Source organism: Aptenodytes patagonicus, chromosome 1, assembly GCF_965638725.1.
Source record: "Aptenodytes patagonicus chromosome 1, bAptPat1.pri.cur, whole genome shotgun sequence".
NCBI classification, from domain to species: Eukaryota; Metazoa; Chordata; class Aves; order Sphenisciformes; family Spheniscidae; genus Aptenodytes; species Aptenodytes patagonicus.
This window is the reverse complement of record NC_134949.1, coordinates 7842853-7855513: the sequence shown is the minus strand read 5'-3', so window position 1 is coordinate 7855513 and position 12661 is coordinate 7842853. Positions and strand designations below refer to the sequence as shown.

The following is a 12661-nucleotide window of genomic DNA, read 5'->3' as shown; positions in this document are numbered from 1 at the left end:
GAAAATCATTAGAACAGCAGCTGCTCCACCACTTGCTGAGCTGTTTCCATCACCCTTGAGCCTTGAATCAGTAGGCTAATAGGCTAATAAGTAACTCTTTCTTTAGTGTGCATTTCTTCGTGCCTGGTGCTTGAATGAAATTTCTTTTTTGAGAGAAGACCAGAGGCATCGGAAATGCACTTGATGCCTCTCATGGTGAGGGGCTGGGCTGTCTGGGGGTGTGTTTGCACAGCACTCACCTGGAAGGGCTTGCTAGCTTGTGCCACGCTTCCCAATGCCAAGAGTCACCTCAGACTTGGAAGCAGAACAGATATATTCTCCCACTGCTACACCTAACAAATACTCCTTTCCAGAGGAAGGATCTCCTTGCAGAGCCCTCAGAGGGTCAGCACTAGGCCTGATAGAGTAATACCTGATGAATCCAAATGTGAGTCACACCAGTTGCATCTATATTAGTCACAGCTTACCTTGAAACTAGAAATTCAGAACTGCCTAGTTTGAGCAACATTGCTTAAAATTGGTTAAAGTTCCAGACTGCATTTTCTGCCTCCTAAGTGTGTATTTTACATCTTGTTATAATGGCAAAGTAAATAATAATTCTAATGTACTATGTCTCTTGACAGATCCTATCCTACAGCATCACGGAGACGGGTCACACATTATTGGCTCATCGTTGGGCAGTCCTGACTTAGAAGATTCAAAGGATGTAGAAGATTTAGTGAGCTGTCACTGAGAAGCAGTAATGGTGTCCGTTTTCTATTGACTATGTTTGCATTGTGAAATTAGTTACAACCCTGTGCCACATTTCCAAAGAAAGCAGTCAGTCCGTGTCTTTAAACAGAAACTTCCAGTTTGAAATGACTACAGTGCACTTTCTCTGCTCAGGCTATTTACCTCATTTGTGAAGGGTTACAGAGCAGCCAGCCGAAGCCTGATGTACTACGTCTCAGCCGAGGTGTTTCAGTGTTTTAAAGGACTTCTGTTGCAGTGCTCACTGCTAGGATCCACGTGGTCAATTCTGATCTGACTTGTTACTGGTGTGCTGAACTGCACATCTGGAAAACTGGACAGAAGTCAAGGATTGTGGACTGTAGCCTCTTAGTGCCACAGCAAGAATTAGTTTGCACATGTTTCATGAAGAATGGGTGAGGATTTCTGCACTTACTGACTCTCGTAATACATGGAGTAAGAGACTGTTACATTTCAGGAAGAAATGTATTCCATCAAAGACTTCAGGGAGCACGGGCAGCATCATGAAGAAATGGTCTGTATTCCCATCTCATCTGGCCTGTTAGTACATCTACGGCATAGGAAGAAGACACAGATGCTTATGGGACTTGCCTGGTCTGCTTGGGCCTGAGGAGTCCGTTGCTGGCAACGGACAGAGCTCAGAAAGATCACTTCTGGAAAATCTTTTTTTTTTTTTTTTTTTCCCTATTCATCACTACAGCAAGCTGAATAAAAAGGGAAGGGCTATGAGAAAGAGAACCTACTGCCACCCACCAGCCTCCCCCCACAAGCTTGTAACTTCTTTGAAGATTGTTGTGAGTAGGCTGGAACATTCGTCTCTCTCGCTGTTTACATGACACTACCAGCCACCTCTCCAGAGGTGATTTATGCAGCAAGTTAGTAGATGGGGGGTGGTGTGGAGGTGGCAAAGTCTCGGAGAAACAGCTCTGTGAGAATTTGGGCATAGGGCCCCGAGGCAAAGGAAGCCTATTAATTCCTACATTCAAGGGTTTGAAACAGACACTAGGCTGAGCAGCAGCCTATTAGCTAGGGATCAAGAGAAAAAGCTATAGAAACTAAAGACTCGTGTATAAATTATTTTATTTATTTCTGTAATTAGCCCTTCATAATCAAGAGTTGGTCTTTTTCAGTCTGTGGTTTTGTTAATGTGAAAAATAAGTTGTAGTTTCAAATGGTTGCCTAGGGAACAGAAATAATTGTATATTCAGTTTAAACGAAATAAAGAGTATTTGTCTTACGTAACTGTAAGAGGCCCTTTATTTATACTGCTACAGATCCTTGCAATGCCGCAGTTTATTTGTACAGTAATAAAAAAATGCAGTTTTTTCCAAAATGAAAAAGCTTGTGCCATTCTGAAACATCAGTACAACTGGAATGTTCATTAAGTGCAACAGTAGCTCTTCAAAAAAAAGCAGAATGTCACGTCTTATGGCAATAATTCTCCCCAACAACGAGGGACATTACATATACATTTACATGAAAATCATGTACTGATTTATCCTTGCACAACCCCCTCCTTTCCTCTCGGGCTGATTGTCCTCACTTAGATGTCTCGGGCTGAGCTGAAAGCAGTCTGACACAGTAGCATCATCGCTGGGTATTCCCAATGTCCATCATTTACCCACTTCGTGGAAGTACAGGTTGGCACATATACATAACATGACGATAGAAAATAAAATATAGTAAATTAGGTTCCTAAATTTAGGTTCCAGGTCTCCTTGTCGATACCAGTAGATCTAGAAGAGAGAAGGAGCTTATATTACTTAAAAATGCCAGGTATTTCTGAGGAAACATCCTATAGTAACTGAACTGGTAACTTCTAGAAGTTGGGTTTGGTTTTGTTTGGTTTTTCTGTGTAAAACAACCCAGCTTCATCTGACTAGAGAAGACTAGGTGTAGCGTCCAGCTAATTTTCTTAACAATTAAGAAATACCACCTATGTTTTCTTAGCATGCTTGTGGAATACACAAACAAGAATTCGGCAGGTGTTTCTCCCCAAAACAAGGCTGTTTGTGAAACTAGGATGCCAGGTTAGCTATGAAGACAGGGGTTGTCTTGTCAGCTTTTCTGAAGAGGCTGGGTAGGTTGGTTGGTTTGGTTTTTTCAACACTCAAAACTGGCTACACTCCGGTCGATGAGGACAAACATAAGGTTTTGCACTGCACAGTCTATCTTGGGCAGAGTCATGGCTACCAGCCGTAGAACCAGAAACTGGCACTAATCAGGCAACGCAGAGCACCTTCCCGGCTTACCCAGCAGGGAGGGGCAGGAGCTCAGGGCCGTGACCGTTCCAGGTCACAGTTGGAGGAAGGAGAATGCTGCAAGTATGAAAAGCTGCAGCAGAGGAAGGAGCCACTGATGTCCCTGCCCGTGGCAGGGGGGTTGGACTAGATGATCTTTGAAGGTCCATTCCAACCCAAACCATCCTACGTGCTCTGACCTGCCAATGCCCTTTGCCAGCGCTCGGGCCCAACTCTCTTGGGATGCCGCAACTGTTGAGTAGAGGAACCTCCGCTACAACCCAGATGAAATGCCACCTGCTGTAGCTTCCTGCCACTGCAACTCATCCCTGTGCCTGACTTCCACGAGTGCCTGGCCGGCCCCACCGCTTTGAGTTCAAGTGTTTTGCTCCACCCCTGGTCTTCTGCAGCACAACCCATCTCTGCCTTCCCATCTCACTGCTCTGCTCTCCAGTTTCCTACTTTGTCTCCATGGGCAGCTACAGCTGGCATTGTCACAGAGGTGACAAGTCTTGCATCGCAGCTGGTCTGCAGAAGTTGGCTTAGGTCACACGTTTACTCTGCAGTAAATACAAAACTGCTTACCACTCTTGCATTGTCAACTTGTTTTACGGAGGAAAGCGGGAAAGCTTTTCTAGGAGAGTGTAAAAAAGAAGGCGGCACCACGTAAAGCAGATTTTATTCAGATTTCATCCTCAGCCATAGACTCAAAAGCTTGCACGGCCAACGTGGCGGTACTTACAAGTATGCCAGCAGAAATGCAACACAAGGAGATGCAGAAAGCAAAAAATATATTCACAGGTTTTGGAGGTAGTTGCGGGAAGACAAAAGCACTGATTAGAGTGACCTGTATGGAGGAAAACAAAGATGAAGACTTTGCTCTCGCCTGCCGTCGGAGCTGCGATGAGAAGAGGCTCGCCCCGACGGCTGGCATACCGCAGCGCTCGCATCCAGGGCTGCATGCCCCTCCCTGCGCTTTAACTCCCACCCCGTGAAAAGCTGGAGCGAAATGTAAGATTCTGGAGGAAAACTGCTTTGACGCAACTGCAGACTTAGAGGGGTGAAAAAAAAAAAAGACGAAAGCTTTGCTACTCTGGCTTGTTGCTGGAAACCATCCTCCAAGTACCCATAAAGCCAGCTGGGGGTGCACGCTGCCCGTGTAGGAGCATCCCTTCAGCCAAGCTTTCCACCAGCTGGCACCTTGGCTGTCCCTGCCGCCTCCCTGCACCTCGGCACGCAAACGATGCTGCCGCCACGGACCGCAGAACTGATGCTCTCCAGTCGTGATGGGTGTTGGGTTTGTCTTTAAAGCTTGGGGAAAGCATAGCTCGAGACAAAGTGACAAACTGGAAAAACTGCAAGCCATAAATAGAGGGAAATAAATCATAAATAGAAGGAAATAAAGAGAAGCAAACACGTTCTCCTGGGTCATAAGCGCTTTGTCATCTCATCCAGCCTTACGTTCAGCCGGGATGGACAATCTGCCCATGGACTTGGGGCTTTTTATTGCACAGCCAGATCTTAAAAACGTGGCTTGAAGAAAGGTATTCTCTTTCTCCTGTTGTCGAAGAGTTTCAAAAGACAGATGCACCACAAAGTCACTACCTGGGCCCCAAACTACAGCCTGTTCGGTCAGTGAAGTTTCACCGCCCGTTTTGGGGAGGAACTCTGGTTTTCACCCCGTCGCCTAAGGGAGGCACGAAACATGGGATGGGATGGGGGATACTTACTACAAGCAGCAAGGACGTTAAGCCGCCAACAACTAGATTGATGACTCTGTCCTGAAGAAAAGAGAGGACAGTTACACGCACGCCTTGCCAAAAAAAAACCCAAAACACACATAGAACAGACTGGTAATCAACAACGCCGAGAGCACCACATCAGCCAGGAGCCATGTTAGCCCCAGCACACCCAGCAGCACCGTCGACGCTCCCTGGTCAGCTCTGCCACACAGGAAGGTTTCCCTTCCTCCAACTCCATGGACATCAGGGAGGTTGTACTGGCCAAGTCCTTGTGTAGCAGGTTTGCTCATGTCATAGAATCATAGAATCATTAAGGTTGGAAAAGACCTCTAAGATCATCGAGTCCAACCATCAACCCAACACCACCATGTCCATTAAACCATGTCCCTAAGTGCCTCATCTACACGTCTTTTAAATACCTCCAGGGATGGGGACTCAACCACTTCCCTGGGAAGCCTGTTCCAATCTTTAACCACTCTTCCAGTAAAGAAATTTTTCCTCACGTCCAATCTAAACCTCCCCTGGCGCAACTTGAGGCCATTTACTCTCGTCCTATCGCTTGTTACTTGGGAGAAGAGACCGACCCCCACCTCACTACAACCTCCTTTCAGGGAGTTGTAGAGAGCGATGAGGTCTCCCCTCAGCCTCCTTTTCTCCAGGCTAAACAGTCCCAGTTCCCTCAGCCGCCCCTCAGAAGACTTGTTCTCCAGACCCCTCACCAGCCTCGTTGCCCTTCTCTGGACACGCTCCAGCACCTCAACGTCCTTCTTGTAGTGAGGGGCCCAAAACTGAACACGGTATTCGAGGTGCGGCCTCACCAGGGCCGAGTACAGGGGCACGATCACTTCCCTACTCCTGCTGGCCACACTATTTCTGATACAGGCCAGGATGCCATTGGCCTTCTTGGCCGCCTGGGCACACTGCCGGCTCATGTTCAGCCGGCTGTCGACCAACACCCCCAGGTCCTTTTCCGCCAGGCAGCTTTCCAGCCACTCTTCCCCAAGCCTGTAGCATTGCATGGGGTAATTTTATAAATATAAATAAAGCCAATTTGCAATTGGCTGCTTCGCTACATCTGAATCGATTACAGTTGTGCAAATCCTTTTTAAAAAATTTTAAAAAGTGGGAGTGCACAGACGGAGGTTGTCAGCAAAAGCTTGTTTTAGCCTCAGTGCCTGAGAATTAATAGCTTGATAGTGTCTTAGATGGGTATTTGTGGGCTGCTGGCAAGGAGGTGAAGTGTTCCCCGCACCCCAGATGGTCCCCCCTAACACCAGCAGACCTGAACACGCCTCAGGGTGGCCCTGCTTGAATGGACAGATATCCCCCCCACTTCTTTCTGCTGCTCCCCATCAGTATAAAACACTTGGCTGGGAGGAGACAACCTTTTTGCACCCGGGAAGAGGTACCCCTCGGTGTCAGCATCGCAACCCCACCCCAGATGGCATCAGGGCAGGGACCAGCAGTGACACTGGGCTGCGTGACCGCAGCCTCAGAGGAGTGCCTAGGGCAGGACCCCGCACTGACGCACTCGCTGGAGTAAGAAACGACTTGATGCAAAAGGAGAACATTCCCATCCCTGCTGGGATACCTGCCTCCTCCCCTTCTTTGTGGTGCTGTTCTGAATATAAACATCTATCGCCAAAGTCGGACTGGGTTGCACGCAGTCAGGTGTAACACCCCAGACAGCTGGCTCCCCAAATAAAATGCTAGAAGAACAGCTACAGCAGAAAAGATGTGCAGAGAGAAAAAGCCCAGAACTTCAATTAATTATACTGAAAGTCATTAAATAGGTACGGTTAAAGGAAAGTGAGAAAAGAATTCGAGCAGTGAAAGCATCTTGCCCAAGACATCCCAGCCAGGAGGCAGGGCAACCCAGGTTTCCCTCCACCTGGTCTTGCAACCCTTCTTCCCTCCTAGCACTGCATTTTGGAAGACGATTTGTAGAGGGAGAAGCCCCAGGTCATGAAGAAGTAACGCATGGCAGCAGTGGGGCAGGAGGAGAAAGCAGAGAGCGAAGAGGAGGAGGCAGAGCGAAGCATGCTCTTGCAGGAGAGCACCAGCCCTGACCTAAGGCTCGGCAGAGCTCGGGTGCCCAAGCTTGCGGTTCAGTAACAGGCAGATGCTGTGCCCTGGTCGTGTTCGTCCCCAAGGGAAAGGACTACAGCAAGCAGACTCTTAAAAACCTCTTCTATTAGTCCCCAGCTCCTCTACGTAAAACAGCTCCTCTGCTCCTACAGCTCAGAGACCCCAAGCCGTGGGGGCACAGCGGTGGCTGCAGCAGTGGGAAGTGACCCACCTCCATAGGAAATCGTCACCAACACCCCCTGCGCAAGGTCCTCGCCAGCCGAGCACAAACCCCTTCTCCTCACTGGCGTTTCCGCACGCGTTGTCAGCAATACAACCGCAGCCTCTGGGAGCCATCTACGAGGTACCCACCACCGACCCCAAAAAATGAGCTAAGAGAAATAACTCCAGGCAAATAACAGAAACAACAGGGCAAAATGCAAGCGCGCTACCTCCATGAGAGCATATCGCAACAGCTCAGCTGGGCTCCTCCACCTAAGCTAAAATAAATTAAAGAACTCAAAGCTAACTTTAATCTAGACGGTATGCAGCGAGGGGTCCTCACCCCCAAAAGCAACTCCGGTATCAGGAGAGGACAGCGGTTTTGCTCTGCCCTTGCCCGGCAGACCCGGCTGAGCCCACCAAGGTAATTTTACAGAGGAGGACCAGAGTTTGCATTCGTGCTCGGCTTCCCAGGGACAAAAGGGGTGGCAGGAGGTGAGCAGCTGGATCCCTTCTCCCTTTGGGCTGTGGCAAGATGGGTTTTGAACAGCAGGGGAAGCAGAGGGAAAGCCGAGGAGCCGGCTGCAGAGCATCAGTGGGTCGCCATCCTGTACAGCTAACCCAGTGAGTCACAGCCAGCTCTCCGCAGAGAGGCTCGGAGGGTCGGACACAGAGTCACATGCCTACGGAGAGGATACACCATCCAGAAACTCAGCCATGATTAGGTTTCTCCTAATTAACTAGAGACTTGGAGGGTGGCAATTTTAAGATGGGGAGAATTCACCCGTTTTGCCAGGACATAGACTGGTCTGCCGGGAGAAAACGAGGGGGTCGGACTCAGCGGTGACCACAGAGCATTCCTCTCTGTTTTACGGGGTGCGGGACAGAGCATCCCCCCTGGCACGGGGACCTCTCATCTCACACCGCCAAGCGATGGACATCGCGGTGACAGCTGGATCAGGTATGGATGCTGGCAGCAGAACGGCTTTGCCACATGGCAGCCAGTCCCTGCGGGTCAGGGGATCCCCTTCCCCATGCTTAAGCCCGCGGTTGCTAAAATTTTCCAAATGCACCGCCGGCAGAAGAAGGTATTTCGGTATCCAGGGATTAGAGCCACTGATCCTGAAATCCCAGGCTTGGCAAAGCGGTGAGAGGCTGTATTTCCCGGTGCCCGCTGACACTTCAGCCCCAGGCAGCTTAGCACAGCAAAAAGGTTAAAAATACACAAGCAGAGGCCAAGACGGCTAAAGGGATTGCGGATGACGGAGTCTTTCACCTCCGCGCCGTGTCCGAGTGCGCAGCCCAACGTGGGCAGACACTCATGGATACCGGGCACACAGAAATAGGCTGTGACGAGCCATGTGTCCTACAAGCCATGTCACCCCGATGGCACAGCCAGCTCTTGCAACCAGCACAGCTGATTCAGGGCGGATTTTTCTCCAGCACCACTATGTATTATGATAACTGCTAGAGTAAAAAGTTTAAAAAAAAAAAAAAAAAGCAGTGTGCACACCCAAACAGCGAGCATGCAGGCTGCTGGAGGTCAGCTGCACCAGCTCAGGGTGCTTACGCACGGACACTAACTTCTGATACAGCCCGGCAGCGCGCGATGCGCCGATGGGGATCCCCGTTCAGCCAGCCAGCATCCGAGACGTAGCGAGCTGTTTGCCGGACAGGCGATGAATTCCGTGTTTCAGCATTGCACAAGCTGCATTTTGAAACAGGAGGGTTTCTGCCCTCTCCCCCTACTCCAGGGAGGGTGTTGCAGGGGCTGGAGGCACCAGGCTGGCCCCAGGGAGCTGTTGTGGTACAGAGGTCTTCCTCCGGGCAAGGGAGACAGGTCAGGAAGCATCAAGTCCTCGCAAAGCAGGAGGGCACAATCCAGGATCCTTCGGGATCTAGGTCAGGGTTACTCTGAGCAACAGGGAAACCGACGCAGGACTGAGGCTTTGACAAGAGCAACAGCTTTGCTCTTCACCCCATTCCAGCTCAGCACCTTGCATCCTCCAAGAGAGCGGCTTGTGGGCTGAGCCCACGGGGAACAAGCTCCCTGCAGAGGCTTGGCCAGGACGGGGGAACGGGCTGGTCCCCTGGAGGGTGGGTTCCTGGTGGCATCTCCGCAGGTGTGACGGAAAAGCTGTTTTTATGCCTTACATCAGCAAGTCCAGATGGTCAGCAGCAATCGCAGCGAGACTCCAGCCCACTGCAGCCACAGGGGATACCTCGATCTAGTGCCACATTAAACTCCGTGGAAGAGCAGACAGCGTATGCTATGCATGAGAAGAGCTGTGCTCAGGACCACGCTGGCCACCCTCCCGCTTCAAGACATGGGGAAATGCTGTTGTGCCCTCAACGGCTCCTCATTCCCATCTTGGGGGCTCAGCCTCTCTTTTTATTGCCTTATGCTTCCAACCCACAGCAGTTAACACCCACCCGCTTATATTTAAATGCTCCCATCATGGGGGAACCAAAGCAGCTTCGACTTTCAACTTCTTTCCCAAGAAGTGCTGCATCTGTGATGCTCCGTCTCCTCTGTCACCTTACTGTTCGTGCCTTTGCTTTGCATCGTCTCATACCCGCTCGCTGCCAGTGCTGCATCCCTAGTAACCACAGCTGAATCCGCAGCACTTGGCATTCATGAGCATCATCTTGCTACACTCTCCCTTCCCACCAGAGACCTTTTTGGTACCAGCTTGCCCGCAACCTCTGCTCGGCAGCCGGCATGGGAGGGTGAGCTTGGCATGAGCAGCTGGACCACGGCAGGGGAAGGAGACAGATGCTGCTGTCCAGCTCCCTTGTCCCCACAGCCTGGCTTTAGCCCCAAAGCCACCATCTTGGAGACCAGGAGAGCGTAAGAAGGCAAGAAGAGGGCATCCCCATCTCTGCATCCATCTCCAACTGCCGGCAACGGTGCAAGACCCCTGATTTGGGTGCAGGGCTTCCTGCCCCTCCCCATGGCCTCGTGCCCAGCCCGAGCAGAGGGTCCCAGTGTGCCAGCACCGGCCACCACTTGCAGAGACCCAAAAGCAGAGCCAGGACACAGGCAGATGCACTTCTGCCAGCAGACCTGCTCCCATTTTAAGGCAAAGTTTAGCTTCACCATTTCCAAGACGGAACATTTCCATCTCCGGACCGCACCAGCACCCGTCTCTAAGCAACCCCAGTGAATCACGGAGGAAACCACCCCAGGCCAGCGCAGCAATCCCTTGTCCGTCAGACACGGGTACAGCAGCGAGAGACCATCAGCCGCTGCCGGTCCCATAAGACAGGTTTCAAAAACAGCCAGCGAGGCCACAGGAGATAGGCAGGGGCTGATGTGCAGGACGCTGGATCCCTGTTTGAGCCCAGGAATTGGAATTAGCATCCCGTGTTTATTATTTACCACTCTGTGAGCGGAGCCACAACCAGAAAGAGGTGGAAGGTCAGGGATCGAAGGCTTGACCTGGGCTGGAAAGTTTGGGGTTTGCCTGCCGGGATCACTGCCTGGCCCCGACGGCACATCCTGGTCCCCAAAGTCCCCATCCCTGGAATCTTCCCAAAATCCCCGGCCAAGGATCGGCCATCGCGACCCCCGCGCAGGGCACTGTGGTGAAGGTCCCCTTGCCTCCAGCGCTCCCCATCAGGGCTGGCACCCACTGGCGGGGGAGACCTGTCACCCCTCAATTCATCCTCTCGGAGGTCCTGCCTGTCTTCCTCCTACCCCACATCGTTCTGTTTTCCCCCCAGAATTTGGCTGGTATCACTTTATTTATGTTTTTATTAAACATTATCATTTTAGCAGCATTTCCAAGTATTTGGGGGGAGGGATGATGCATTTTATACACTTTTGCGAATAACTTGGCGCAATTTCAGCCTGCACCCCTCCAAACCCACTCGCACGGTGGTGGGTAACCTCTCCTAACAGGTGACAGACCCCAAGCCACGAACCGCCGTCACCCCACTGGGAACGGGTGCGCACCGCCAGTTATCACGATTCCCGAGGGATCTCCAGGGAGCCCCCTCCCCAGCGCAGCCCCCCGAAGCAGACACCGACCCGCAGCAGCGCCGAGAGCTGCCCGGCTTAGGGGGGATTGACACCTGAAGAGTCGGCGCCACCGCACGTCGGCCACTGCTGCGCACCACCAAGGAAAAAAAATTAATTACCAGGAGGGCATCAAAAGCAGCCCCCCATCCCCACCCCCAGCGAAGCAAAGACACCCCCCCAAAAAAAACTGGTGAGATGCAGCGTGGGGTGCTGCGGGGCTGCAGGGCCACACGCACCTGGATGGGGCACCCTGGCTGGGGTGACCCCCCACCCGTGCCCAGAGGGTCCCCCCGACCCTGGGGCTCTCTGCACCCCAAGGCCCTGCTCCCCCTGGGGGGCTTGGGGAAGGGGGGGGGGTGGTTTGGGGGGGATTATTTGGAAGTTTATTTCTTTGGGGGGAAGGGGGGAGGTGTTTGGGGAGTTTCTTTTTTATTTGGGGAGGGGTTGTTGGTTTGGGGGATTGTTCTGGGGATGTGGGGTTTTTTAAATTTGGGGGGGTTCTTGTTTGTTTGCAGTGGTTTTGATGGATTATTTTTGTTTTGGGGCACGGATCAGGAGTTTGGGTTTGTTTTATCTTGGGTTTGTGGCGGGTTTTTTTATAATTCTGGCAAAGTGAGGGGCTTCTTTTGGAACTTGGGGGGGCTCCTGTATTTTTTCCTTTGGGGTGCAGCTTTGTCGTTGCTTTACTGATTTTTGATGCTGTTTGGGAGGGCCGGGGACCTGCTTTCTTATTTTATGTTGGGGTTTTTTATTTGTTTGCAGGATTTGGGCAGGTTCCTTCCTGTTGTTAGGCTGCCTGCGGTACTCCTTGCTCTTCTCGAGCCCGGGGGAGGGCTGCCATTACTCCGGGGGGGGGCTGGGGAGGGACGTTCTCCATTATCGGGGGGCGGGCTTGCTGCTGCACTTCTTTTGTTGGGGTTTATTTTGTTGGGGGAGGTGGGGGGGGTTGGGGGTCCCCCTTTGGGTTTCGGGGAGCGTTTTGCCCTTCCCCCGCGAAGCGGAGCCGCGCACCGCCCGCCCGCCGCAGCCCTTACCCTGGCCGAGGTCTCCCCGAAGAGCGGCCGGTTGTCCGGCCCGCCGGTGCCGTAGCTGCGGGCGGCGAAGCCCTCCATGGCGCGGGGGCGCTGGGGCGGCCGGCGGGGGGCGCGACCTCATGCTGCGCCCCCGCGCCGCGCCGCTCCGCGTCCCTCCGCGCCGCGCCGCGCCCCGCCACGCCCCCCGCGCCCGGCCACGCCCCCGCCGCGGGGGGGAGGGGGGGCTGCGTCGGGGCCCCCTCGGGCGTTACACCTGCGGGGAGGGCGGGCGGGAGGGATCGACCGACGGACGGACCGACGGAGGGAGGGAGGGATGTGCGTGTGCGCGCATATGCGCATCTATAGGCGCGCGTGCATATACGATCATGCCGAGCCTTACGCGGGCGCGGCGCGGCTCCGCGGGACCTCCGCAGCTGCGGAGTCGCCAGCCCCGGCCCTGAGGTGGAGAGGAGTTAAGGTCACCGGTCTGTTATTTACTGTATTTACTTATTATTCAGCAAAGTCGCGTTATGTAAGCAAATCTCATTATTGATGATGATGCTGTGATTTGGAGACATTACGGTTTTGTTTTGTTTTGTTTTG

The 12661-nt window shown here is 52.4% G+C and overlaps 2 protein-coding genes across 3 annotated transcripts in view; one reads left to right on the top strand and one right to left on the bottom strand.

Annotated features, from left to right (window-relative positions):
• Positions 1 to 1987, top strand: part of DMTF1 (cyclin D binding myb like transcription factor 1) — a 32184-nt gene extending 30197 nt beyond the window's left edge. Inside the window, exon 17 of the mRNA XM_076357668.1 lies at positions 624 to 1987. Coding sequence (XP_076213783.1) covers positions 624 to 733 — 110 coding nt within the window. The 3' untranslated portion in view covers positions 734 to 1987. The remainder of the gene's footprint in view (positions 1 to 623) is intronic.
• A 2-nt stretch (positions 1988 to 1989) lies between these two features.
• On the bottom strand, positions 1990 to 12181 carry TMEM243 (transmembrane protein 243). 2 transcript variants are annotated; one of them, XM_076357791.1, is made up of 4 exons: positions 12080 to 12181; positions 4721 to 4771; positions 3733 to 3837; positions 1990 to 2486 (listed from the first exon to the last, which is right to left on the bottom strand). In XM_076357791.1, the coding sequence occupies exons 1-4, from the start codon at positions 12155 to 12157 to the stop codon at positions 2364 to 2366; spliced, it is 357 nt and encodes a 118-aa protein (XP_076213906.1). In that variant the 5' UTR covers positions 12158 to 12181; the 3' UTR covers positions 1990 to 2363. The 2 variants fall into 2 exon arrangements, 1 of the variants encoding a protein (XP_076213906.1); XR_012996984.1 differs by having other exon boundaries at positions 2432 to 2486; positions 3576 to 3837.
• Positions 12182 to 12661: the final 480 nt, after the last annotated feature.

Coding starts and splice junctions, on each gene's coding strand:
- TMEM243 (XM_076357791.1), bottom strand. CDS start 12,157: ATGGAGGGCTTCGCCGCCCGCAGCTACGGCACCGGCGGGCCGGACAAC. Junction 3,838..4,720: donor TAACGTCCTTGCTGCTTGTA/GTAAGTATCCCC, acceptor TCCTCCATACAG/GTCACTCTAATCAGTGCTTT. Junction 2,487..3,732: donor GCATTTCTGCTGGCATACTT/GTAAGTACCGCC, acceptor TCTCTCTTCTAG/ATCTACTGGTATCGACAAGG.